We start from the raw sequence: 27,211 nt of genomic DNA on the forward strand, positions 1-27,211 counted from the left end.
TTTTGGGTTAGGGTTAGTCTTAACCTTAACCCTAACCCGACCCCTAACCTTAACCCTAACCATAACCCAGGGTTATCTCCCCTATACCATGCCTCGCTCGTTGTCGTTGTCCTCTTCCCTCTTTATCTTTCGTACACTTGAGTACTCTGGTGTTTATTATGATTTCCTGAATAATTTGATAAGAACATTATTGAATAAAAACCTATATGAAATTGTTCGAAAATGCAAAAATACCACACTAGCTGGCTTGTACGGTGCAATGGATATTTCTGTTAACGAGTAGTACTAACATTTTATATCAATATTTCAGAAGCAAATTGTGGATAGTTACATTGTTTACGTATCTTTTACAGACAAATCCGTCATAAACACATTAGAAATGAATGTTGATTTAAACAAGTTTGTTTTGCGAAAAACAGTCATTTTTATTTCAATCACTGATCAAAGGATGGTATTCTGCATTTTGAGTGTATTTAATTCAATCGACTGTCTTTATCCTATAACCCCCCATAGGTTATCTGCATCGTTAACATATTTTGAAACTCGATATAACATAATGATCTAAGAGATATATTAGGACATTAGGTGTTCGTAGGAAAACCCTGATTATGACAATTACACCCGATCTTACGCCAAAATGCGCATTTGTATGCGACAGCTAAACTTATTTAAACAAAGATTATAACTGTAATGTATATGGTTTAAGAAGATTTAGCAAATTTAAAGACCATGAATAGCTCGATTTTTCCGTACGTATTCATTTTTGTTCGGCAAAGTTTGAATATTTGTCAATAAATCACAATACCACTTACAACAACAACACTACGAACCACCAAACAACTAATAACAACATGATTAATAACAATACAGATAACAACTTAAAAAAGGCAGTACAAGATCAACGCAAAAATTAAAGCAAAGAACAATAATCAAAAAAGAAAAACATAAGCATCATAAATCCTTACAACGTGAATAACAAAAACACCAACATCTGGCCCACTCGATAATTTTCAAACTTCCACAAACTATAGTTCAGATGAAGTCTTGACAGTCAAGATATCGTGCAGAAACATAACATGGTAGAGAATCGCAATTTTAACAGGGCATAACGGTATTGTCGATGTCCATATCTACTCGTCCAATATCCGACAATACAATATATCATATTGAAACATATAACTTATGAACTGAACATAAGACGAATGATTAATCCAGAAAAACACTGCAATTTGGAATTATCATATATGTTTTACCTACACAAATAAAGTTGTTATATTAGGTTTTATGAGTGTTGATTTTTTACCTAAAATTTACAACCTGATAAGGAAGCTTTCAATAGTATCATTTATCATATCATCGATTTCTCTTTCACTTGGAGACATTTCGAGCAACTTTTCTGCCATTTCAGTAATTTTTTTAGCTGTTTCTGACTGTTTGTTTGAGGAAACGGACATCACTGAATTTATAAGGAACGCGATATCGATAGGAATCAGTGCTATCCCGACCACTCCACCCGCCACGTGGATTACTTTAGAAGTCGAGGCTGCGATCCTCGCCACCACAGCTGAAGTTACTCTTCCCGCCGCCCCAGCGGATTCCAATGCAAATTTAACAGCTGGTTCTCCACCTTGTTGAATTAAAGATGCAGTATTATGTATCAACTCACAAGCATCCGCGATGCTAATGCCTGCTTTTCCTCCTACTAGACGTGTCAGAAATGTTGCCAACAACAGAAATTTTTCCTCCAGTCCTTCCTTCCCCAATGTATCAATAAGATGATCGCAGATTGACAAGATATCGCTGCGCGTTTTTTCAAAGTCTTTCAGGTGCTTCTCTGCCTTATTGTATGATTCGCTTCGTAAGAAACTTTCTACAATCGAGGTACCCACTGTAACAGCGCCGCCAGTTGAACCAATGGCTATTCCTTAAATTAATCGATTAAAATGAGTTATTAAATACTTTGTATCACAACAAAAATTAAAACTACCACTCAAAACAAAAGCAAACATCTATATGTTTATATGACGCTTGTTGAGCAAGTGTCTTGATGTCAAAATGGGTGATGCATATTTTTGTTTATTAGATAACAGATCAACAAAGAAAACTACATTGTGATTTGGATGGACGATTGTTTTGTTCATATGTCCAAAGACCTATAGAATACACAGATTGGAAACTTCGCGCCTATCGGGCTATCTCGCGGCGGGGTCACGTGGTCGATAAACTGATAAGAACACTTTGGATCAGCAGACGATTTATTCCGTAAATCAATCGGAGGAGTCCGACGATAGCCAATGTATCACGATTGCGATAAGATAGCGACGTGTCCAGTAGCAACGGCTACGATTATCGAGCAAAGTTATGCGAAAATGTTACGGCGCTATAGAAAGGCGGCTGTAACTTGGTCAATAATGATCCGATTTTTATAAAATAAAGTTTAATAGAAACATGAGTAATTATGCTTTTACAAAATATCGATTCTATTAACCTAAAATAAGAATTTATAATGCCGCGATCGTTGAAGTAAAAGCGCTATAAGAATTTCCAAATCGCGGCGAGAAAGCCGTTGAATAATTTATTGAAAGGCTTTTGCTGATAAAATTTTCTTGTATACATTTTTAATTCAAACATATAAAACCTTATAAAATAATATTATTTTAAAACAGATAGATATATGTGGACACATAGATCGAGGTCTCTGATAAAAACAACATTACAGTATAATAAATGCTTAGATCGTTCGATCCAAAAACGGTTTCAGTTAGTCTTATTTCAATATTGATTCTGTGGATTTTTTCAATTTTTTAATTCTCTATTTTTTATTTAGATCTTATTCATGAGTTATAGGTTATTAAAGTTGTGTTTGTAACCTTGTTTTTTTTTCTATTGGCAATTAATAAAAGCTCTAAGTGTCATGGACTAGGATTTCGCGAAAAGAAAAAAAACAACAAACATTTCACGCGCGTGTTAATTGTCGGATCAATTAGCGAACTGAAGATTATGTTATGTTTGTAGGAAAAATGACAAAGGTTTTTACAATGAACCAAAGCACGTTTGGCGACAGGTGTGTACAATAGGGTATAAGAGCTAAAAATTGTACCAACTTTGTACAAGGCCAAAATCCTTTAAAATGAACATTTTCCTCCAGTTTGTTTAATTCAAACCTAGATAAACATATCACCAAGCATAAAAATCTGACTTTATCTATTTGGGATGAAAAATGAAAAAGTTTATCAAAAAGAACATAAACACGTTTGACAGCAATCGTGTACAACAGAGGAAAAGAGCTTAAAATTGTACCAACATTGTATAAGGCCAAATCCTTTAAAGTGAACATTTTCTTCTACGTTTTTGTAATTTATACTTAGATTAACATCTCTCCTAGCATAAAAATCATACTTCAACGATTTAGAATGAGAAATAGAAAAGTTAAAAAAAAGAAACAAACCACTTTGGCGACAGGTGTGAAAATGATTGAATGAAATAACAGTATAAAATTGTACAAAGGCAAAATCCTTTAAAATGCCTTATTTTCGTCTACTTTTTATAAATCATACCTAGATTAACATCTCACCTAGCATAACCATCTTACTCAATTAATCTGTGATGAGAAATGAAGAAGTTTTTGAAAATCGTTTGGGCCTTTCAATTTTTCAAAAAATTATCGAAAATGAACAAATCCACTGTTCTCTTTCAAATTCCGATAAATTAATAATACATAAGAATAATAACAACCAAAACCTGAAGCATTATCAACAAAAAAAAATAAAAACTTATTTTTATTTACACAAAAAAATATTCAATATGTCTGTTTGCGGCGACCGACTTTGCCCATAATTGATTGCTTTAAAACAAAATGGCCGACAGTAGCTGGAACAGAGAAGAATCTACTGGTACAACGGCATCTCCAAAATCAATGTCACGTGACTCGCGTCCGCCGTTAGATATTATCGCATATCGCTATAGCGAAGACGACAGTGTCCAATGTGTGTATTCTATAGGTCTTTGATATGTCTACCTACCAGCAGCTGTTAGTCCCAATGATGCGCCACCCGTGAAAAGAGCCATTCCCATGCCCACTGCAGCCATCACCCCACCTACGACTCCAGCACACGATCCAGCCATTGTCGCAATGTGGCAGTCTGATAAATGTAATACACTGTGAATATGGCAAAGTGTGAGTGAAAAACAAACGTTTTTCATAACTAACGTAATGTTCTTTAACTAGTAACTGAACGACAAGCATTACAATAAAAATATATTAAATCTTACTTTTAAAATGGTTCTGAAACTCTTTGGCGACATCTTTTAAACTCTGAACAACATCTTTCGCTATTCTTCTAAGTTCGTGTAATTTTACTTGCAGTTCACGAAGAAGTCTTTCGCGTGTATCCATGAGTGAAGAATTTCAAAATAAACTATTTCACATCAATAGTATAACAATATACTGCTTTGCGGATTTGTATCATGTACAGCGCATAGAATCAAGTTTCATGTATTGATAAATAGTGCTTTTGTGTTTAGCATCTCGGTGATAAACCAAATGTGTTATTTACACATGTCACAGCTTAACTGCATGAGATGACAGAGGCGTATACAGAAAATTTTCAGAGGGGGGGGGCTCAACAGGGGAGGGTGCGGGAGGGGTGTCCCCTTCCGTTGTCGATTTTTTTTTAATGGCACCTTGAAATGATGCGATTTCCTGCTATCTAATCAGCATTTTGCATGATAAAAGTGCATGTGAAACAAATAAGAATTTGAGTTCACACATCAAGTGTGACAGACACACGGACAGACATACACACAGGGGTAAATCAAATGTCTCTCAAACCACTAAAGTGGTGGGAGACATTATCTTTATCAATAACTTTTTTTAACGGAGTTAGATGGGTGGACCTCCTATTTAACCTTGTTGGATATCCTACTAGGTCAACTTAGGTACAACATTAAAATGTTTATGTCCATGTCCCTATGAATGGAAAGCAGGCACACAGCGGACAACCTGTCCTGACCCATTGATGATCTTAGTTTTGTCTTAACAAGTCCTTGGGCACTGATACTCCTTTCACACTCGCATGATGTGACAGGGAACACACATGATATGGACAAAACAGTGTTAATGGTGGGGTACAGCTGGGAATCACAATGCGCAACAGAGCCCTGAAGGGAAGTAGGTGGGTTGGGTACACCTTTCCACCTAGCCTGCCATATAAAGTGCAACTCGGCAGGGAGGGACTGAGGGGAAGGGAGATCATCATTGAACCATTCAAGGGCACTGACAGGAGAGGAGCACATTTGTTCAGGTATAAACTTCAATCCCATGGCTGCCTTAGTCTGCAAATCACTGAATTGGGTGTCCATTTCGTTCACAAAAGTGTCAACAAAGGGAGTCGTTAGGTTTCTTGTGTAATTTAATTCGGGTGTTGCTGCCTCGATGTTGTCACGCTTTAAGAAAATGATTTAGTTTCATATAGCAAAGTAATTCTTCATTTTTGAGTCTTTTTTTAATTTTAAAAACTATGAATGAACATCAAAGCAGTTAGCCCGATTTGTAAAATAACCAAATCAAAACAAAAAAAATAATTGCCATTCATTAAAGCGGTTATATACGATCTTTTTTATGTGTTTAATTGTAATATATTTATAAAATATGTTACAATAACACAAAATAGACAAGAAAAATTATACATTAAAGCCGAATTTCATAAAATGCAGCAAAGACAAATTAGCGCCCCGAGCCGATTGTGACGTACATATTTTCCTACAATAACCGAAGCATTCGTCTTTGTATTAGGATTGGAGTTAGTGTTCGTGTGTCGTATGAATAGATATTGTTGCAGGAACTCAAACCGTTAAACTAAGTTTAGATTCACATCGTACATGTATGGTATACATGCTGGCGAATTCGGCTGTACAGCCGTTTTCAATTTCAGAATTAAATATCTGGCTTATTTCGCATTTTCGACACATGTTCTTCTTAACTTTTATTTTAATTTATATTGAAATATATATATAATACGTTTTTTTACACATTTTATATAATTTCATTATGAAAATTAGAGTATTATTTAACTTAAAGGGACAGTCAACCAGATTGACAAAAAAAGAAAGTTCTAAAATACCGTATTTTTATACTATTATTATTTTATATTGATTAAAATATCACGACTGGTATTTAGATTCTAACATTACTTGAAATATGTTGTTAAGTTTTCATATTTTAAGTATATTCGGTAATACAATTTTACTGAGTATGTCTACCAGGTAACTATAAATAACGCAAGTCGATTGATCATTTTATATATAAAATATATACAATTATATACATTACACAATATATGCATGCGCAATTTGCATTCCTGTGTTTACCACGTGACGATGATGATCTACTTTCGTTATTAATAGTTAACTGGTAGTTACCTGGTAGACATACTCAGTAAAATTGTATTACCGAATATACTGAAAATTTGAAAACATAACATCAGTTTTCAAGTAATGTAATATACCAGTCGTGATATTTTAATCAATATAAATTAATAATTGTAAAAAATTGGGTATTTTAGAACTTTTCTTTTTTCGTTAATCTGGTTGACTGTCCCTTTAATAACCGATCAATAAGAATATTGAACTGAATGTTTTTCGTGTGCCCACAGCGTTCGTCTAATATTTCCAACGACGTTCACTGAAGCAGTCATTGTTCCTAATGATATGAGCTTGTACATGTGTGATTATTTATCATTCTATGTTTATAATTACAAAAAATACGGACATGTCCATATTTGAGTTGGTAACACGGTTAACACAATGGCATTGTGTCCGCTAGATATAATGCCACTGCAGACAGACAGACAGACAGACAGTTTATTCAGACTTATACAAAAGTACATCGTCTTCAAACTTATATATACACATGCTTTATGTCACGTAAATAGGTGTAACAACATAACATTACATAACATAGAAATAGTCATGTAAGAATACAAATACAAATAAACACAATCAATCGAAAGAACACTAAGGTTCTGTCAAGGCGGTACTGAAATTTATTAAACAACATTATTAAGCAAGGTATTTCTTAAAACAAAAGCTTCTTTGATATATTTACATACATTAGAAATAACTGTTTTGTCACATGAAACTAATAAACTGTGGAATTTATACACAGATGGGTTGATATAAAATATACGGCTTATATATCTTTTTCTTAAATCAGTGAAGCAGCGGCATATACATATAAAATGGTATTCATCTTCTAAATCAGATTCATTACAACATAAACAATAACGTTCATTTCGTGGTATGTTATTCTGAGCGTATCTGCCAGTTTGGATTCGCAACGGGTGTGCAGACACTCTTAATCTAACAAAAAATAGGCGCAAACGTTTAGGAAGTAAGTCCAAATATTCTTCATATTCAAAAGAGGTTTTAAAGACTTTATACATATCTAATACAGAACTGTTATTCATTTTACCATACCAGTCCTGTTTAAAATTATCAACAAGTCTACATTTGAACTCGCTAATAAAACTATTAACGTTAACAACGTTTGGATTTTCAAATACATAACCAAATCCAAAATTATTTAACATGTTCTTGACATTTGAGACCCAATTTGTATAACCTTTATTACAATCATTTATAGCTTGTTTGTAAACAGTTTGCTTTATGATATTTTCATTGTTAATAATTTTAAACCAGTATTTGATAATTTTAACGAACCTGTTTACATACAATGGATATCTCCCTAATTCTCCATAAACAGCTACATTACATGTATTTATTTTAACCTGTAACAATCGTTTACAAAATTTTAAATGTATGCGTTCAATATCATCTGACTTTCTGAATCCCCATACTTCTGAAGCATAACTTAATATGGAGCCAACAAAAGAGTCAAACAACTGACAAAATATTTTCGGTTTTATGTCATAATCATTGCATTTAAACAATAATGCATTCATTGCCTTAAGGGCCTTACCCACTAAATGTTCCTGGTTTAATTTAAAATTTCCTGTATAATTCAAAACCGTTCCTAAGTAGTTAAAGTTATCAACCACTTCAATTTCATTACCATTGTATGTCCATTTTTCGTTATCTTTTAACCCTCTCCTCTTCCGAAATACCATAATCTTCGTTTTTGCAGTGTTAACATTAAGCCCCCAAGAATTGCAATATACATATAAGTTGTCTAAATGTGATTGGACTTCAGCCGGTGACTTGCCTAAAATAGCCATGTCATCAGCAAAGAATAGTAACATCAACACAATATCATCTATATTCAAACCAGAGTTAATGTTGTCTTGTAGGCTAAGTTCAAGATCCTCAACAAATAAAGAAAACAAAATTGGCGACATTACCTTCCCTTGCCTCAGTCCAACCGCATAACTAAAATAATCTGAATAAGAAGAACATGATTTAACACGTGACTTAACATTTGCATACATATCCTTAACTATTCTAAGCAATTTTACTTGTATACCAGACTTAAACATTTTCAAATATAATGAATTGCGGTATATACTATCAAAACATTTAAACATATCGACATATACAACATACAGGCGTTTATTTTAATTTAAATAATTTTGTACAATCGACATCAATATAGAAATGGCATCAACAGTTGAATAACCTTTCCTAAATCCGAACTGCGCATCCGAAATAATAGTGTTTTCATTGCAGAACGTTTCAATGCGCTTGTTTAAAATCGTGGTAAATAATTTTGAAAAGCAACTAACTAAAGTAATCCCTCTATAATTATTAACATCACTAATAGCACCCTTTTTGGCCTGGGGCGAAGCCCCTAGGCCAAAGTAGTTAAACCGTTTTTTTGAAGTGAGCTGACTTGGCTGGCTGCCAAAACAACCGCGAATGAATGAATTTGGAAAAGTCCGATTTACCACTTGGCGGTCATTCATACGCAATCAAAGAAGAGGGACCTATACAAACAAATAGGTCCCTGCAAAGAAGTTCTCAATTACTCGCATTATGAATACATAACATCACTATATAACATGACAGTGTCATAAAACGTGTAAAAAATATTATTAAAGCAAAATTCCTAAGCATTGGATACGGCATAGTTTTTATTATTGTTTGCATATTCATGCGAGAATCTCACTTCCGTTTTATGAATGAAATTCCATTTTGATGACGATGTTCTACGTTTCTAATCACGTGACCAATTAGTGGCATTTGATTGGTTTACTTTTAATGAAACGCAAAACAACATACAACTGTTAGCAATTTTTGTATTCTTTTTCTTTTAAATGTCTGCAAACGTGACGACGGTTGGGGTTTTTGGTTGTGTAATTTGAATGTATTGGATTACGGCGAAATGTGTAAAAAGAGTGTGACTAGTGTCCACTTTTCGATTATAATTTTATAAGAAGTTGACACTGGCTCGATGGACTGCCGACTGCGACAATCAAAGACACGGTTGATCAGCTGTACAAAGGCGTAAAACCTCTTGTATCTTGATCATTTTGGTGAGAAGTAAGTAAAATCCTTTCTTTCCGATTTCCTTGGTATCGGGGGCTTCCGCCCCCAAAAACCCCGCGTTTTGATGGACTAAATGAATAAACATAGCGGACGAATTTTGTTTATCATTTTCTTAGCAACGAAACGTGCACCTGCTGAAAAGTTTTCTGGAATATGCACCAACATGTTAAACCTGTTCAAACATGGTTACAAAATAGTCATCTGCCATATTTTGGATGGTGATTTTATGCATTTGTAACTAGCACATTAACCTTACAACCGAACACAAAAACATGTATGTTTCCGGTTACACGCTTAAAACAATGAGGGTCAGTAAGTTTGGATATTTTTTTATATTTGGTTCGAAAATGTTCGGAATTTTTTGATGTTCGTACTCATATTGTACCAACACGATTCAAATAATTTAAATGAAAGTTACAAACAAAACAAATCAAGATATTACAGATATTACAGATACTGACCATCTTGTGATAATCAAGTACTGTTTCACACTGGAGGTTACCGCACAAAACAAATCAAGATATAACACATACTGACCTTCTTGTGATAATAAAGTACTGTTTCACACTGGAGGTTACGATTTCATTTAATAAAACACAGAAACATTTACATTTAAATGAATGCAGAGCTGTCAAGCTTCGCATCGAGGGAACGATTGGTTTTTATAATTAAATAATAAAAAAAACTACCGGAAATTAAATCACAATAATTTGAAATAATGTTTAAAATGTATTAACATTTTATAACAAGTCTGGTTGTATTAGATATAAACATGACTCTGCCTTGTCATTGGATTTTTTCCCCTACCCTTAATTCCAAAATGGTGGAAGATAATGGCAGCTCTGCCTTCTTGTTAAGCCACTACGCTTGAGCAGACGGCCATTTTCAAAGATAGCGGCGTGGTTTAAACTTCAGGCCTTTTAAGATCTACATAGGGACCAAATAGTGTCAAACAATATCGTTGTTGTCCACTCGCGATTTTTTTATAAAAGAATTGCAGTCACGGGTAAACTCTGACGGTCGATCGGTAACAGGAAATAAACATAATTTTTGTTAGGCCTTACAATTAACTCTCCATTAAAACAGCTCGTAATGACTAATCTTAACCCTTTTACACTCCATTTTTAGCTCATCTGAGCACAACATACTCATGGTGAGCTATTGTGATCGCCATTTGTTTGTCGTGCATCATGCAGCGTCAACATTTACCTTGTTTACACTCTAGTGGCTACATTTATTGTCCATTCTTAATGAAACTTGTCTGTGGGTGTGTCTGTCCGAATATGCTGCGTCGCGTGAACCTCCAAAATGCTTGAGCTAAAGACATGCAACTTAACAGGAATATTGGTCAGCATGTTGTATATCCTTCAAGTCATGCACACCATTACTGACAGCTGTTGTCATTTTGCCATTAACTCAATATGTATGTAATCATGTTATACAGGATGAAGAAGAGCGTGACATCCTGGTAGGAAAGTCGAAAAGTCCGACAAAGATGAGATCAATTTACATACAGGATGCAACGGTGGACAAAGTAAAAGTGGCTTTGTGGAGAAACACCAACAAAGACGTCAGAACTGGGGATTACGTCAAAATCACTGATTTGACAATACACACTTACCAAAGAAAGTACACAACTGAAACCAGCTTCAATTCTACCTACACAACTTCAGTTACTGTAAGTAAATATTGTGACTGCATACTTTAAGGATTTTTCAAATAATTTAGCTAAGATGCACTTATGGTGGGCAGAACACCATGACAAGTTGCCTATTTTTGTGCCCCCCCCCCCCAAAAGAAAAACCCTTGTCCGTCTGTTTGCTGTTCTTCTGTGCGTCTGAGTAAAGTTTGTGATATGCATATCTACACAAGTATAAGACCTTCACCCTTGAAACTTAATAAGATTATTGCTTAACACGTAAATTTGTGCACCTGTGGTTTTCCATTTGCTTTCAATATCTTAAAGCAGAGTAATGGCTCTCAACTTAGTAAAATTATACTTTAAAAAAGTTTGCGCATATCTATTAAAGTATAAGACCTACAGTCTTGACACTTCAAGAAAGAAAAGACCTACAGTCACTGTCTTGAATCTTTTTAGCATTATTGCTCACTATGTGAAGTTGTGCATCTGAGTTTTTTTTATGCCCCCCTTCGAAGAAGAGGGGGTATATTGCTTTGCTCATGTCGGTCGGTCTGTCGGTCCGTCCACCAGGTGGTTGTCAGACGATAACTCAAGAACGCTTGGGCCTAGGATCATGAAACTTCATAGGTACATTGATCATGACTCGCAGATGACCCCTATTGATTTTGAGGTCACTAGGTCAAAGGTCAAGGTCACGGTGACCCGAAATCGTAAAATGGTTTCCGGATGATAACTCAAAAACGCGTAGGCCTAGGATCATGAAACTTGAAAGGTAGATTGATCATGACTCGCAGATGACCCCTATTGATTTTCAGGTCACCAGGTCAAAGGTCAAGGTCCGGTGACCCAAAATAGTAAAATGCTTTCCAGATGATAACTCAAGAACGCTTATGCATAGAATCATGAAACTTCGTAGGTAGATTGATAATGGCTGGCAGATGACCCCTATTGATTTTCAGGTCACTAGGTCAAAGGTCACGGTGACCTGAAATAGTAAAATGATTTTCAAATGATATCTCAAGAACGCTTATGCCTAGGATCATGAAACTTCATAGGTACATTGATCATGACTCGCAGATGACCCTTATTGATTTTCAGGTCACTAGGTCAAAGGTCAAGGTCACGGTGACCCGAATAGTAAAATGGTTTCCAAATGATAACTGAAGAACGCTTATTCCTAGGATCATGAAACTTCATAGGTAGATAGATCATGACTTGCAGATGACCCCTATTGATTTTTAGGTCACTAGTTCAAAGGTCAAGGTGACCCGAAATAGTAAAATTGTTTCCGAATGATAACTCAAGAACGCTTATGGTTAGGATTAATGTCTGATGCTGCCTTATCCCTGAAAGGTAATGTTTGTATTGCCATATGAAGTATTTCCTTATTTTTCCAGAAAGTCGAACAACCAACTGTACATGTGACGGTTACAGTAATAGGTGCCTGTGTACAAGATGACGTTACAGAACTTCTCCTCAGTGATGACTCTGTGAGGGCAATACCTTCACAATTATTAATGGCTGCCCTTCCACAAGAACTTGATGAAGACTTGGATCCAGAATCTTTCTTTGCAGAGAGAAAAACAAACTTAAGGCTGCAATTAAAAGGATCAGAAGTACTTTCAGTGATACTTCAGTAAACTGTTATACATATACATGACATTATTCAGCATTCCTAGTTTACCTTGTTTTTCATAGTGTTTTTTTTATATAAATCTACTACTTTTTCATACATTTTACAACAAGCTCCTACTTTTCCTAGTTATGCCCCTCTTCGAAGAAGGGGGATATTGCTTTGCACATGTTAGTGTGTTGGTCTGTCTGTCCGTCCACCACATGATTGTCTGATGATAACTCAAGAACGCTTAGGCCTAGGATCATGAAACTTCATACGTACATTGATCATGACTGGCAGATGACCAACTATTGATTTTGAGGTCAATGGACACAGGTGAAGGTCATAGTGACTTGAAATAAGAAAATGGTTTCTAAATGTGACTCCAGAATGCTTACACTAGGATCATGAAACTTAATAGAGACATTGATCATGACCAGCATCTGACCCCTACTGATTTTCAGGTCAATAGGTCAAAGGTCAAGGTCACAGTGACCTGAAACAGTAAAATGGTTAACTGGAAATAGCAAAATGTTTTCCGAATGATAACTCAAGAACGCTTACCCCTGGGATCATGAAACTTCATAGGGGCATTGATCATAACTGGCAGATGACTCATTGATTTTCAGGTCACTAGGTCAAAGGTCACAGTGAAACGAGGCAGTAAAGTGGTTTACTGGAAATAGGAAAATGCTTTCCAGATGATAACTCAAGAAGGCTTACGCCTGGTATCATGAAACCATCACCACCTCCACCACCACCACAATGACAAAAAACGTATTCACACAATGGCTGCCGTTACAACTGACAGCCCATATGGGGGGCATGCATTTTTACAAACAGCCCTTGTTCTTTTTCAAGTAACCAGTCTTAAAAACTTTTAATGGGCCAAAAAATAATTTGGTTTTGTTAATTTAATGTCACCTGAATATGTATACATGTATTCATAGTGTTTTAAATATAGTGAACTTGTGTTTGCTGTAGGTATAATGGCATTTTTAACATACCTGAAATTACGCATATACTTGCTTGATTTTGTCATTTGCAAAGATTGCCAACATACAACATGAAGAAGTAATTAGGCAAAATTATTTTTACAATACTTGAGGCTGAACCCTACACATTCAGTTTAATTGGGTCTAGCCACTCATTAGTTATCAATAAGAAAGCAGGGAGATTTAATATTTGAGTTTCATCTACAGATCATGAGATGTAGCATTTATAGGTACAGGAAAAGACTCGACCTTGTATAAATGCAAAGGATCTTTCAGTTATAAAATTAGAAGTTTTAAAATTAAAAACAAGCTTGATCTTGTAAACAGAAAATCATTCATTGAGTACACGACTTTCCATTGATTAAATCAGGAACTCCTAACTTAAATTCTTCTAATTCATCATGTATGCTATTGGTTTCTCTTATATGATCCATAAGAATACTTGTAACATAATAAATGACTTGGTGCATATTTGAGGATGTTGACTGCAATCCACAGTCAATAAATTTGTTTGGTAGCATGTTATATTTAATACCTGACATACAGTTGTCCATTCTTATAAATGGTTAGTTTATTCATGTGATCAGCAAGAAAATTTACATGATCCATTGTTGTAGTGCCGAAAAGTCCTGTTGAAAGTTTATCTATGAAAAGCAAAAGTGCACTTTTACTACTCGATTAGATTATGGTTGATTAAAGAATGAGACTATAAATACTCGAAATTGTACACTTGTATTTTGCTCCTGTTCATTGTCTGAGGCTTTTTATTCGAGTCATCATGTGAGATAACATGTGACACGATTGATTGTTCACTTAACAAGCTTGAAGTGCAGGCACATCAAATTAATTTGTGTTCCTCTTCAATTAAAGCATGATGTCTATTTATTAAGAGGGTGTTATTTTCAACTGCTAATATGTAAAAGGTGATTTTTCTATAAAAGACTATTTTACATCTTAACCATTCGAAAATTTAAGTGCGTTTTCCTTTGTTATTTAGCCCTTTTACATTTACAGTACATATGTTAATACTCATACAAAAGACAGAGAATTACATGATGCTATTCTTGTTCCAAACATTTAAAAATCATTTTGTAGAACTAGATTATTATGCCCCCCTTCGAAGAAGAGGGGGTATATTGCTTTGCTCATGTCGGTCGGTCGGTCTGTCTGTCCACCACGTGGTTGTCAGACGATAACTCGAGAACCCTTGGGCCTAGGATCATTAAACTTCATAGGTACATTGATCATGACTTGCAGATAACCCCTATTGATTTTGAGGTCACTAGGTCAAAGGTCAAGGTCACGGTGACCAGAAATAGTAAAATGGTTTTTGAATGATAACTCAAGAACGCATACGCCTAGGATCATGAAACTTCATGGGTAGATTGATCATGACTTGCAGATGACCCCTATTGATTTTGAGGTCACTAGGTCGAAGGTCAAGGTCACGGTGACCCGAAATAGTAAAATGGTTTCCGGATGATAACTCAAGAACGCATACGCCTAGGATCATGAAACTTCATGGGAAGATTGATCATGACTCGCAGATGACCCCTATTGATTTTGAGGTCACTAGGTCAAAGGTCAAGGTCACGGTGACCCGAAATAGTAAAATGGTTTAGGATGATAACTCAAGAACGTTTACGCCTAGGATCATGAAACTTCATAGGTAGATTGATCATGACTTGCAGATGACCCCTATTGATTTTGAGGTCACAAGGTCCAAGGTCACGGTCACCCGAAATAGGAAAATGATTTTCGTATGATAACTCGAGAACGCTTTTGCCTAGAATCATGACACTTCATAGGTACATTAATCGTGACCCGCAGATGACCCCTATTGATTTTCAGGTCAAAGGTCAAGGTCACAGTGACAAAAATCGTATTCACACAATGGCTGCCACTACAACGGAAAGCCCGTATGGGGGGGATGCATGTTTTACAAACAGCCCTTGTTAGTTAATACTTCATTATGCAAAGTTATATTAAGCTTTGATGTTTAAAACCATCAACTTCCATGTTCTACAAGTTGTTAATGCATTGTATTCATTAAATTGATCTCAGCACTAAATACTTGTTCATTTTTTTCGATGGTATTGGTAACTCTGCCCTGCCTTTATTTAGATTGATCTCGGTACAATTTATAAACATTTCATTATCAATAGCACTTTGCTTTTTGAGTGGTTACTCCTCCGTTGTTATATGAATAATTTAGTGAAAATGTTAAATGTGTTTAAATATTGTTCCAAAATATTTTATAACACTCAATAGTGATGCCATCAGATTCCGGACTTTTGTTATTTGGCATTTTTAAACGAGCTTGTCAATATTCATATTCAGTTTGTAATCCTTCACATCATTGTTATCTTTTCCTTTAAAGCATAATGTGTTATATTAAACAGGTTGTTTTTTTCAACATTCTTTCGTTTATAGTTTTCCGCAAAATAGGCTTCTCCTATAATTTGACTTTTATTTGTTATGTCTTTGCCATTAACTACTAGTCTGTGTATAGTTTTGAGTTTGCTACTACGTTTTAAAATGTTTGCACAGTATTTTGTATTGTTTTCATTGTGTTCAACATGCTGTGCCCATGCTCAAATTAATATGCCGTTGAGGTGTGTGTGATAAATTCCTTCCATTATTTTTTTGGTGTGTGAAAATTTCCATCTTCAATGGAGGTGGTATAATTTGTGTTTCTTTTATGCATCTGTTTTTCAAGTGCTTCAATGACTTTTATGGCTTCATTTTCAAGTTTGTGTGTTTCTTTTTTTTTTAGCTTACCTGAGCACAACGTGCTCATGGTGAGCTTTTGTGATTGCCTTTTGTGTGTCGTCTGTCGTGCAGCGTCAACATTTACCTTGTTAACACTTAAGAGGTCATATTTATTGTCCAATCTTCGTGAAACTTGGTCAGAACATGTGTCCCATTAATATCTTGGACAAGTTCGAAAATGCTTCTTATTGTTGAAAAACCTGGGTGCCAAGGGGCGTGGCAGTTTTCCTAATATGGCTATTGTAAAACCTTGTTTAAGACTGTAGAAGTTACATTTTTTGTCCAATCATCATGAAACTTGGTCAGAACATGTGTTCCAATAAAATCTTTGACAATTTCAAAAATGATTCCGTTGGAAGAAAAACATGGCCGCCAGGGGGCGGGGCAGTTTTCCTATTAAGGCTATAGTAAAACTTGTTCACACTGTAGAAGTCAAATTTATTGTCCAATCTTCATGACTTAGTCATAACATTTGTTCTAATGATATTTTGATCGAGTTCGAATATGGACTAATTGGTTGAAAAACATGGCTGCCAGGTGGCGTGGCAGTTTTTCCTTAAATGGCTACAGTAAAACCTTCATAACACTCTAGAAGTCACATTTTTAGATCCTCACAACATGTTTCCCTATAAAATCTTAAATGAGTTCGAAAATGGTTCCAGTTGAATAAAAAACATGGCCGCCATTGGTCGTGGCAGTTTCTTTCGTTTAGTGTTTCGAAAAATAAGCTTCTTCTATCATTTGACTTTGATTTGTTACGTCTTTGCCATTAACTACTAGTCAGTGTATAGTTTTGTGTTTGTTTCTACGTTTTAAAATGTTTGCACAGTATTTTGTATTGTTTTCATTGTGTTCAACATGCTGTGCCCGTGCTCGAAGTACTATGCCTTAGGGCCTAACGGCCCTCTTGTTTTAAATGACGTGCATCTTATTGTTGTGTTAAGTATCTTGCCTTTAATTATTTCCTATAAGGTGTTTGGATTTGCGTCTTTGTTATCTTAAATTGTATTGGTTATTACCTGTTATATTTGTGTTTCATATTGTGTATTTTTCAAAAGCTATTATTTACTTTTATAAAAAAAAGGAACATTTTGAATAGCATAATTGAAAACTACAATTTCATAAACATATGGCATACAGTTAATCATAATGAAAGAAAATTCACCTGCCACTCAAACACAAAACCAGCAATATTTTGGAGTAAGATTTTTTTTAATATGCGAGTCTATTTGCAACATTATCGACACATGCAACATAAAACCAGGATTTATGACTGATCACTCTGTAGTTGAACTTTAACTGCATGAAATACAACCTGAAATAGCCCAAGGTACTTTAAAGATTTCCATTTCTTTTATCTCTAATAATAGGTTAAAAACAATATTGAAATCCTCTCCGACTATCTATGTTCGGACCATAAACGTTCATTAATGTTAATTGTGTTCCGTGTATTTTTATTCCCCTCTTCGAAGAAGAGAGGGTATATTGCTTTCCTCATGTCGGTCAGTCCGTCCGTCCACCAGGTGGTTGTCTTAGACGATAACTCAAAAACGCTTGGGCCTAGGATCATGAAACTTCATAGGTACATAGATCATGACTCGCAGATGACCCCTATTGATTTTGAGGTCACTAGGTCAAAGGTCACGGTGACCCGAAAGAGTAAAATGGTTTTTGAATGATAACTCAAGAATGCATATGCCTAGGATCATGAAACTTCATGGGTAGATTGATCATGACTTGCAGACGACCCCTATTGATTTTGAGGTCACTAGGTCAAGGTCACCCGAAATACTAAAATGGTTTTTGGATGATAACTCAAGAACGCATATGCCTAGGATCATGAAACTTCACAGGTAGATTGATCATGACTCCCAGATGACCCCTATTGATTTTGAGGTCACAAGGTCAAGGTCACGGTGACCCGAAATAGTAAAATGATTTTCGAATGATAACTCAAGAACGCTTTTGTCAGGATCATGACACTTCATAGGTACATTGATCGCGACTCGCAGATGACCCCTATTGATTTTCAGGTAACTAGGTCAAAGGTCAAGGTAACAGTGACAAAAAACGTATTCACACAATGGCTGCCACTACAACGGACAGCCCATATGGGGGGCATGCATGTTTTACAAACAGCCCTTGTTATATCTATACTTGCTTGTCTGCCAATCATTATTACGTTCAAAAAATCCACTGTTATTCCTCTATGACTTTTACTCAGACAAGCGATGCATTGTTTATTGGTATGTTGTCCGCTAAGATAATTATCTCCGTCCCAACCACTTTTCAATGTTTTTTCTTAGGTATGTTTTAGGTGACTTTCCTGTATAAAAAAGACTTATATAACCTTTTTTTGTCCAACCATTTGAAACTTTTTGTGCAGTTATCTTTGTTTTTTAGCCCTTGTACATTTACAGTACATATGTTAATACTCACACAAAAGAACGAAAATTGCATGATACCATTCTTGTTCCAAACATTTTAAAATCATTTTGTAGAGCTAGATTATTAGTTAGTTCATTATGTCAAGTTATATTAAGCTTTGATGCTAAAAACAATTATCTTCCATGTTCTACAGGTTGTTGAAACATTGTGTTCATTAAATTGATCTCAGCACTAAGTACTTGTTCATTTATTACGATGGTATTGGTAACTTTGCCCTGCCTTCAGATTGATCTCAAAACCATTTTCAAACATTTCATTATCATTAGCACTTACCTTTCAAAATGCCATCATTGTCATTATATTGACTGAAAATAGTCTACCAGTCACACAACTTAATTAATATCTTCCTTTTTAGCTCGACTTATAGAACAAAGGTAGACGGCGTCCGCGTTTGTTTAGTTGTCTGTAATGTCAATTTCCGCAAAGACTATCAAAGATATCCTCTTCAAACTTACAATACTTGCTCAATTTCGCCTGTTTAGTCCATACTGACAAGGCTGGACCATGCTCTAACTTTGTGGTTCATGATTGGATTTACTTTATTTTTGTCCAAAACTCATTTACTTCAGTTTAGTCACTACACTTCTTACCAAGCACCCTAAATCTAGTCCCAGGCCTTCAGCGCCTATGGCGCTTTGATTATGCAAAGGGATTATTATCCCTTCTGTCCACTTATCGGGGAAAAATCCCGATACAAAAATACCGTTAAACACATCACACAAATGAGTTGATAAAATATCACTGCATTCAATAAAATATTCGTTCAAAATACAATCACTTCCCGATGATTTATGTCGTTTAAAATGTTTAATTGCAGAATTAACTTCCTCAACAGATATAGGTACATCAAGTTCTGGAAATGCAGAATTTTCTAAATTAAAGTCATTGTTTAAACAAAAATCTTCTGCTTCAGTATTGCAAAAATCAGACATATTGTTACTAATGTTTTCGAATAACTTTGTAAATTCTTCTAAGGGAATTTTGTTTTTAATAACGTTATTTTTCGATTTGAAAAATCGCCAGAAGTCCCTTGGTTTGTGTTTTCTTAAATTTTCAATCTCTAACATTTTTTGCCTATAACAATATGCTTTCTTCTTACGGATTAAGTCCTTATAATGCTTTTTACTTGTACATAAACGTTCTCTGTTAATATCTGTTTTGCACGAGTTAAAAGTACGTAGAGCTTCGTGGTATAAATTTCGTGCGTTATTGCACTCGTTAGCAAACCATTGTGCATTCTTTATGCAACTATTTACATTGAAACTAGGGTTTGTTTTATAAACACATGTTTTGGAAAATAACGGGTCAGCAACACTGCGAATGGTTTCAGTAAAACTATTTAACATGTTATTAATTGATGTTCTTCTTGAATAATCTATATGTTGTACAATGCAATTAAATACAGGTAACAAAGAAATAATTCCTGAGCGAAATTGCCCACGTAATGCATCTTCCCATTTATACTTGACATCGGTGTATGATTGGTAATCAGAGGGGACATTATTACATAGTAGTGAAAAGTGTAACGGGGCGTGATCGCTAAATTCGTTAAAATCATGCACAGTAAAATCCGATATAATTGGAAAGCTGTATTCGTTTGCTAACAAATAGTCAATTACAGACGAACCGTTATAAGAATAAAAAGTATGTTTACAGCTATTTCCAACTCTACCATTAACAATGCGTAAACACGTTGATTTACATAGGTCTAATAATTTTACACCGTGACTATTTAATAAACAATCAACAGAGGCCCTGACAGAGGTGTTATCTGGAGAGTAATCAGGGTCGTCATATTCAGTATTAATACTATCTTGTACAATAAAATCGCATTTATTTCCAACTCTACTATTGAGATCACCAGTTACAAAAATCTTACCAAATTCAGAAAAATAAGTAATATCGTTTTCTAAAATTTCAAACAGGTCAATATTAAATGTGTTATATGCTGGGGACTCATTAGGCCATATATAAGTTGCGCAGATATAAAAATCTTCTGAAATATTAACAAGAAATATCTTTAAAAAAGATATACGGCGTTGATTGTGGTCGATGTTTATGAACGATCAAAAGTTATCTCTATGAGATAAAAAGTAGCGGATGCCTTTTTTCTGCGCAGGTCTTAGCTACATCACAAGCAAATCAATTACGGGGTGTTGCGCCAGATTTCATGGCTTATTTTGCTTTATGTGATATTATTACTCAGATATCTATATTTACAGAATAGAAAAACACAAGAAACATGAAAATAAACGAGTGCATATAGGTCAGCCGGCAATACTCTAATCCTATTTGATTGCATAATTATAATATAGTGAATTATTGTGCTCATGCTTAAAGCGGGTATATACGATTTTGTCAAATATTTATGAATTTATATAAAATGTGTAAAAAATTATTATATATATATATTTCAATATAAATTAAAATAAAAGTTGAGAAGAACATGTGTCGAAAAATGCGAAATAAGCCAAATATTTAATTCTGAAATTGAAAACGGCTGTACAGCCGAATTCGCCATCATGTATACCATACATGTACGATGTGAATCTAAACTTAGTTTAACGGTTTATTTGAATTCCCGCAACGATATCTATTCATACGACACACAAACACTAACTCCGATCCTAATACAAAGACGAATGTTTCGGTTATTGTAGGAAAATATGTAAGTCACAATCAGCTCGGGACGCTAAATTGTCTTTGCTGCATTTTATGATATTCGGCTTTAATGTATAATTTTTCTTTCCCATTTTATGTTATTGTAACATATGTTATCAATATATTACAATTAAACACATATGAAAAATCGTATATACCCGCTTTAATAAACTGGTCTAAATGGATAAATATTTCTAATTAATTTTATCAAAATTGGTCCTTATCATGCAAATGTTGAAAACATATTAAAAATCGATGATTGACATACCACAATAATATCGCCGAATATCTTTATTTAGTATCTTTCTGATCAAAACAGACTTCAAGTGCACAAAGTTTACGAGACGGCGTTTATATAAAGATTTCTGCAACTGACCGCAAACTGACCTTGATACCTTGCGGATTGGAATGCAATGCATTAAAGTTAGGTAACAATTCTCGACAAAGCGACTAAACGAACTATTTACTCCATCAGACAAAAATAGCATAGATTCCAATTTTTTCTTCAATGAAAAGATCGCAACCCCTTCTGCGAACTCCGGTGATGAACTGTATATAAACTCTGACTTTCACACACTGGCCGCGAGTTGACCCGAAACCTCGTGGGTTGAAATGCAATGCAAGTAAGTACTAAATATGAGAATATAGCCTATAGTATAAACGCTTTTGCGCTGGTAATTCTCTGAAAATAAAAGGTGAACGCACAAACTGTATTTATGTCGAAAATTGATTGTAAAACTGTTCTATCTATTGAGCCTTTTCATTAGAGATAAAATTGTTTCATGCAGTAAGACAAAGTTGAAAAGACGCGGATATGTTTCCAATGTTCTGGTGTTATACTCAAATCAGCCAATGGAATAAATGAAGTGTATTCATTCGTACCTAGTCGCGGGAAATTTTATTTGAATATTATTGGACACTTATAAAGGTCAAGTCAGGGTGAAAAGCTGGCTTAATACAGCTTACGCCGAAAAAATGTGTGATCGAGTTTCAACCAGATAATAGAATCATAATGATTTCTTACAATCTCAATACCATTAGTTAATTCTTCTTTAATAAAGACAACAATTCCACCGCTATTTCTGCGTGCTTTTCTATTTTGAAATTTTCTGAAGAAATTAAATGACAAATAACCACTTAAATTAATGTCACTACTACTTTTCGCCCAAGATTCATATAAAAAACATATATCATATGAGCTTAAAATATTTACAAAATTGGACGATGACTTCTTACTATCGGTAAGTCCATTAATGTTCCACGACAGGATTGAGACTTCACCACCGCCGTGATTCTAAGCGCGCACCGGGGTGCCGTCGATGTAGAGCGTATCGTAGTCTAGGTAAGCCCGTTTACCTAGCCGCCTCGCCTCCTTCATTTTCGGCACCAATTGACGCCTTTTCATGATAACATCCGGTGGAAATTGTTCGAAAACGTTGAACGCCGTGCCGTCAAGTTCCTTCCACAATTTTCTAACCATTTCTCTGTCTTTGAAGTATGTGAACTTGGCTACAATATTTCTGATCTTTCCTTGTGTTGGCGACCCCGGGGACCGATGAACTCGTTCGAACCTGATAGAGGTTACCATCTCTTGTGAGAGCTTAAAAGCGCTAACCAAATGCTGGCGTAGCTTCTCCTCCGTCTTCTCCGGCGTCCACTGCATTGACATGATCATCTAGTAGTTGTGTTATTTCCATCACCCATAGTTATTGACCAGTCGCCAAATTATCCGCTCACATAGTCACGTGGTCTAGTGATTAGAAAACTCCGACAAGCAGATCGCAATTATAGCGGATAACGTCAGTGAAATACTATATTTGTAACGATGTATCATGCTCTTTTCTATAATATAAATTATTAAAGCCGCACACTAAACTAAACTGCTTTGTAAAACTTAAATATAATCATAAATGCTTTAGAGAGAAATTGCGTAATAAAAATAAATGAGTTAACGGCAGACTGACTATCAGAAACGTTTCTTATACATATTATCGAAAGTTGATGAAAAATCCGTTTTAAAAATGAGCATTTATTTCATATTGATTTTGAACTTGTATTTAACCGTCTGACAGTAAATCCGGTGGCTATTCATATATAATTTTGAAATATTTTTATTAAATGCAAATGACACATCCATATCATGATGTGTTTTGTTTAGTAAAAATGTTTAGATCTTTGTTTTATTGTGTTATTTTTAAAAAGACACCGATTTTTTTTATTTAGATATAAATTAAATTTTGATTGTAATAATAATTTAATACAGGCCTAATTTCGTGGTTTCATTAACAGATAGTCTAATATGCATTTTATTTCATTTATTTTTAATGCGAACCTGTTACATTTCAATATCGAAAAATGAAATGTTGGTATTACGGTGCTGTTAACGAACATTCGAATTGAATACATTAAGCATATTATGCATTTGTTTATTTATAACAAGATGGCCCTTATATGTTAATTGCAATTTTCACATTTCTCCCCGTATCAATATATGTTGTATTAGAAATTGTTGTTGTATTATAAGCCGTATATTTTACACTTGAAGTCGCTTTAAATAAGCTGGCTAAGCCGCGTTGAAATCACCTTTTTGTTCTTTTTACTTTAGTTAAAACAATATTTAAGTTAGCAATTTATAATGATTTCCCTTGTTTATGATCCACAAAAAATAAATAATTATTATTTAATTGGAAATCATTTAAGTAGTTAAATAATTTTCTTTTATTGTGTACAGTACCTAACAATGTCTTAATGTTCCTTCATTCTGAGATCCACGCAACATACTGTCATTTATTAATCATCGACAATTACGCTGAGATTAATAAGCACGTGTGGCAATTATTATGTTGCCAAAACTGCTTAATAGTATTGTGCATCAAACGGTATAACACGTTTTATAGAACACACAACTGTTGTGGTTAAACTATTTATTGTGTTTGTTTTCTCATTACTCGTTCATATGTTCAAGAAATAAAGATAAAATAATAACATTTGTTCAAGAAATAAAGATAAAATAATAACCTTTTATAAAGTATGTATAGCACCTACAATTTTGAATAATGATCGAACAGTAATGGTCATGCATTTGATATAAAATCTGTGTAAACTCTTAAAAATTACGTCCATTCCATATGTACTACACGCTTTGTTTGTTGGACAAAATGGCGGCCAGATAAGCGTTGCTGAGGGGTGTGTGAAACATCGATATCTGATTGGCTGATCGGAAACTGTGGGCGGGGCGATCGATACTTTGGCGACTGGTCAATTGCGCACGATAAGTTCAGGTAACCATACGGACATAACTATCTAGAAGTCGGGTACTTCCACCACCTGAATATTATTTTCCCTTACCACTTAGTATAAAGTTTATATGTCTGTATATTAAATAAATACTTAGCGGGCCTTATAACATACGTGTATTTAGTCACTATATGGACATAATCATCTAGAAGCTTGAAACCCCCGCCATAACAAGTTATTGTGCCCGCTAAGTATACGCGTGCATGATAATCTAGTATGTGTGTAACGTAACAGCCCCGTTATTGTTTATCCATATAACATAAAGATTATGTTATATAATATAACAATTGGATATAAAATTAGTTACAGATAATATTAATAATGTGATAGGAATTTATAAGTAAATTTAATTATCATAATTGTATCTCAGAAATTATCATGAGATGTTTTAATAATATGACAAAATCATGTATGCATTTTTAATGTTTTAATAATGTAAGAAAATGTTAAAAGTTTATTTACATTAACATTTACAAATAAAATAACTGTTGTAATTAATGATACATATTATATCATAATAATAAGAGTTCTATAAAGCAATTATTTGAATGTTAGAAACAATAATAACATACGTGAAGTTTGGATTTTAATAATGAGCCTTTGTGATGTGTTGGCCATGATTATAGGATTTGAAAATAATTATTCTTTAATTAACATCTCTCTTAAGTAAAACCAGAAATACCTTTACATTCATTGTTGAAGTAGGCGAAATCAACAATTTGAAAGGTCAAAGATAAGATACTCTCGAATGGGTATGTTGCTCGGCAGCGTGTGTTTAACAAAGTTGATAAAATGATCAAAAGTATTGACACGGGAATTCTAATCTTATACAGTTATCTCTCACATCCATTTAACTATACGATAAAGACGATTGCAATGGTGCCTTATTATTACCACAAATAATCAAATCAGATGTCTAAAAGGATTTTTCGATAAATGGGTACATAGATGAATAATTAGGTTGCTCCGTTCCCGGGGGTGTCAAGGGGAACTCTTTGACTGGGCCAATCATAAATTAACGAATATTCAGTAAAACGCTTTGACCAATGAAATATATTATAAGGAAGATTATTATTTTATGTCTATGTGTATTACAAGGTAGAACGAGATGTTTTATAGAGAAACGACACTCTGCGCTTCGATTTTGAGGTGAACAGATCGAGAAAGATCCAATCATGTAGTCAGACTGTACTTATATATTTGAAAATATGAATTAAATTAGATATTTAATTGGACTGGAATTCACATATGGCGTTGTTGTTGAGTATTTAATTCCACGTTGTTATACGGATAAACTGACATTAATAAAAAGGGACGAACGTGTCCTATTCGCAATACAGCAAAATGTATTTAATGCGAGTCACGTCATTATGGCAATATGCGCGTGACGTGAAATCAAACGATAGGTTACACACTATTAAATGAAAAGAAATGAACTTTTTTTGTAACTTTGTGTTCGCCAAGAACAAGAAGCGATTACGTGACACACAATCAAATGGTGCCGTGATCAGGATTTGAACCAAGAGATACTTCCACTAACAATTGCAAAGCCTTGAACCACAACGCGAAGGACCTCCATTTCTGCAACTGCCGTTACCAGTAACAACGACCGAGAGCCGGGAACAACGACATCAGACCGTACCTATTCTGCAACTTCCGGTGAGTGACTGTTTTATTTCCTAACGCTTGTATCAAAATGGCAGATCAAATAATCCCTCTTTTTTTCAAAATTTAAATGAACACATCAAAGATGGTAAAACGGCCATAAGCACTCAGACTATTTCACAAGTTGTACAATCATTTGATGGAAATCCAAAAGAATCCATAAGAATTTAAAAATTGGATTAAATTGTGTAGAAAAATTTGGAACACTTGCCAATTTAGATGAGAATAAATTAAAATTCGTTGCATACCAATCAAGTTAAGGGCTTGTTAGTGACTACATACATCGCTTTTTAACTGATAATCCGACAGGGACATGGGCAGATTTAAAAGTACAGCTTAAATTAAGATTTGCGGAAATTCAAGACCCACAATATGCTTTCTCATTATTAAGGACGATTAAACAAAAGACGGACGAAAATGTTCAAATATACGCTGAGCGACTTTTATCTCTTGCAACTGATGCATACGAAAATGTTGAAGGAAATTTTGACATTATTGAAAAACAATTAGTAGAAATATTTATAGACGGATTATTGCACGACTATCTGAAACTTAAATTAATGCGTAAAAATCATGTAACCATATCAACTGCTGTTAAAAACGCAATTCAGGAAC

General features: G+C 34.5%; 2 protein-coding genes across 2 annotated transcripts in view; both read right to left on the minus strand.

The window, feature by feature from the left end:
* Positions 1-27,211, minus strand: part of LOC127865788 (uncharacterized) — a 230,492-nt gene that overhangs the window by 42,640 nt on the left and 160,641 nt on the right. The gene's annotated exons all lie outside the window — the stretch shown is intronic.
* On the minus strand, positions 587-4,452 carry LOC127865785 (uncharacterized). The gene is made up of 3 exons (XM_052405746.1): positions 4,273-4,452; positions 4,023-4,142; positions 587-1,924 (listed from the first exon to the last, which is right to left on the minus strand). Exons 1-3 carry the CDS (start codon positions 4,394-4,396, stop codon positions 1,311-1,313), a joined length of 858 nt encoding a protein of 285 aa, XP_052261706.1. The 5' UTR covers positions 4,397-4,452; the 3' UTR covers positions 587-1,310.

Source organism: Dreissena polymorpha, chromosome 2, assembly GCF_020536995.1.
Source record: "Dreissena polymorpha isolate Duluth1 chromosome 2, UMN_Dpol_1.0, whole genome shotgun sequence".
Lineage (NCBI taxonomy): Eukaryota > Metazoa > Mollusca > Bivalvia > Myida > Dreissenidae > Dreissena > Dreissena polymorpha.

Coding starts and splice junctions, on each gene's coding strand:
- LOC127865785 (XM_052405746.1), bottom strand. CDS start 4,396: ATGGATACACGCGAAAGACTTCTTCGTGAACTGCAAGTAAAATTACAC. Junction 4,143..4,272: donor GTTTCAGAACCATTTTAAAA/GTAAGATTTAAT, acceptor TACATTTATCAG/ACTGCCACATTGCGACAATG. Junction 1,925..4,022: donor ATTGGGACTAACAGCTGCTG/GTAGGTAGACAT, acceptor GATTAATTTAAG/GAATAGCCATTGGTTCAACT.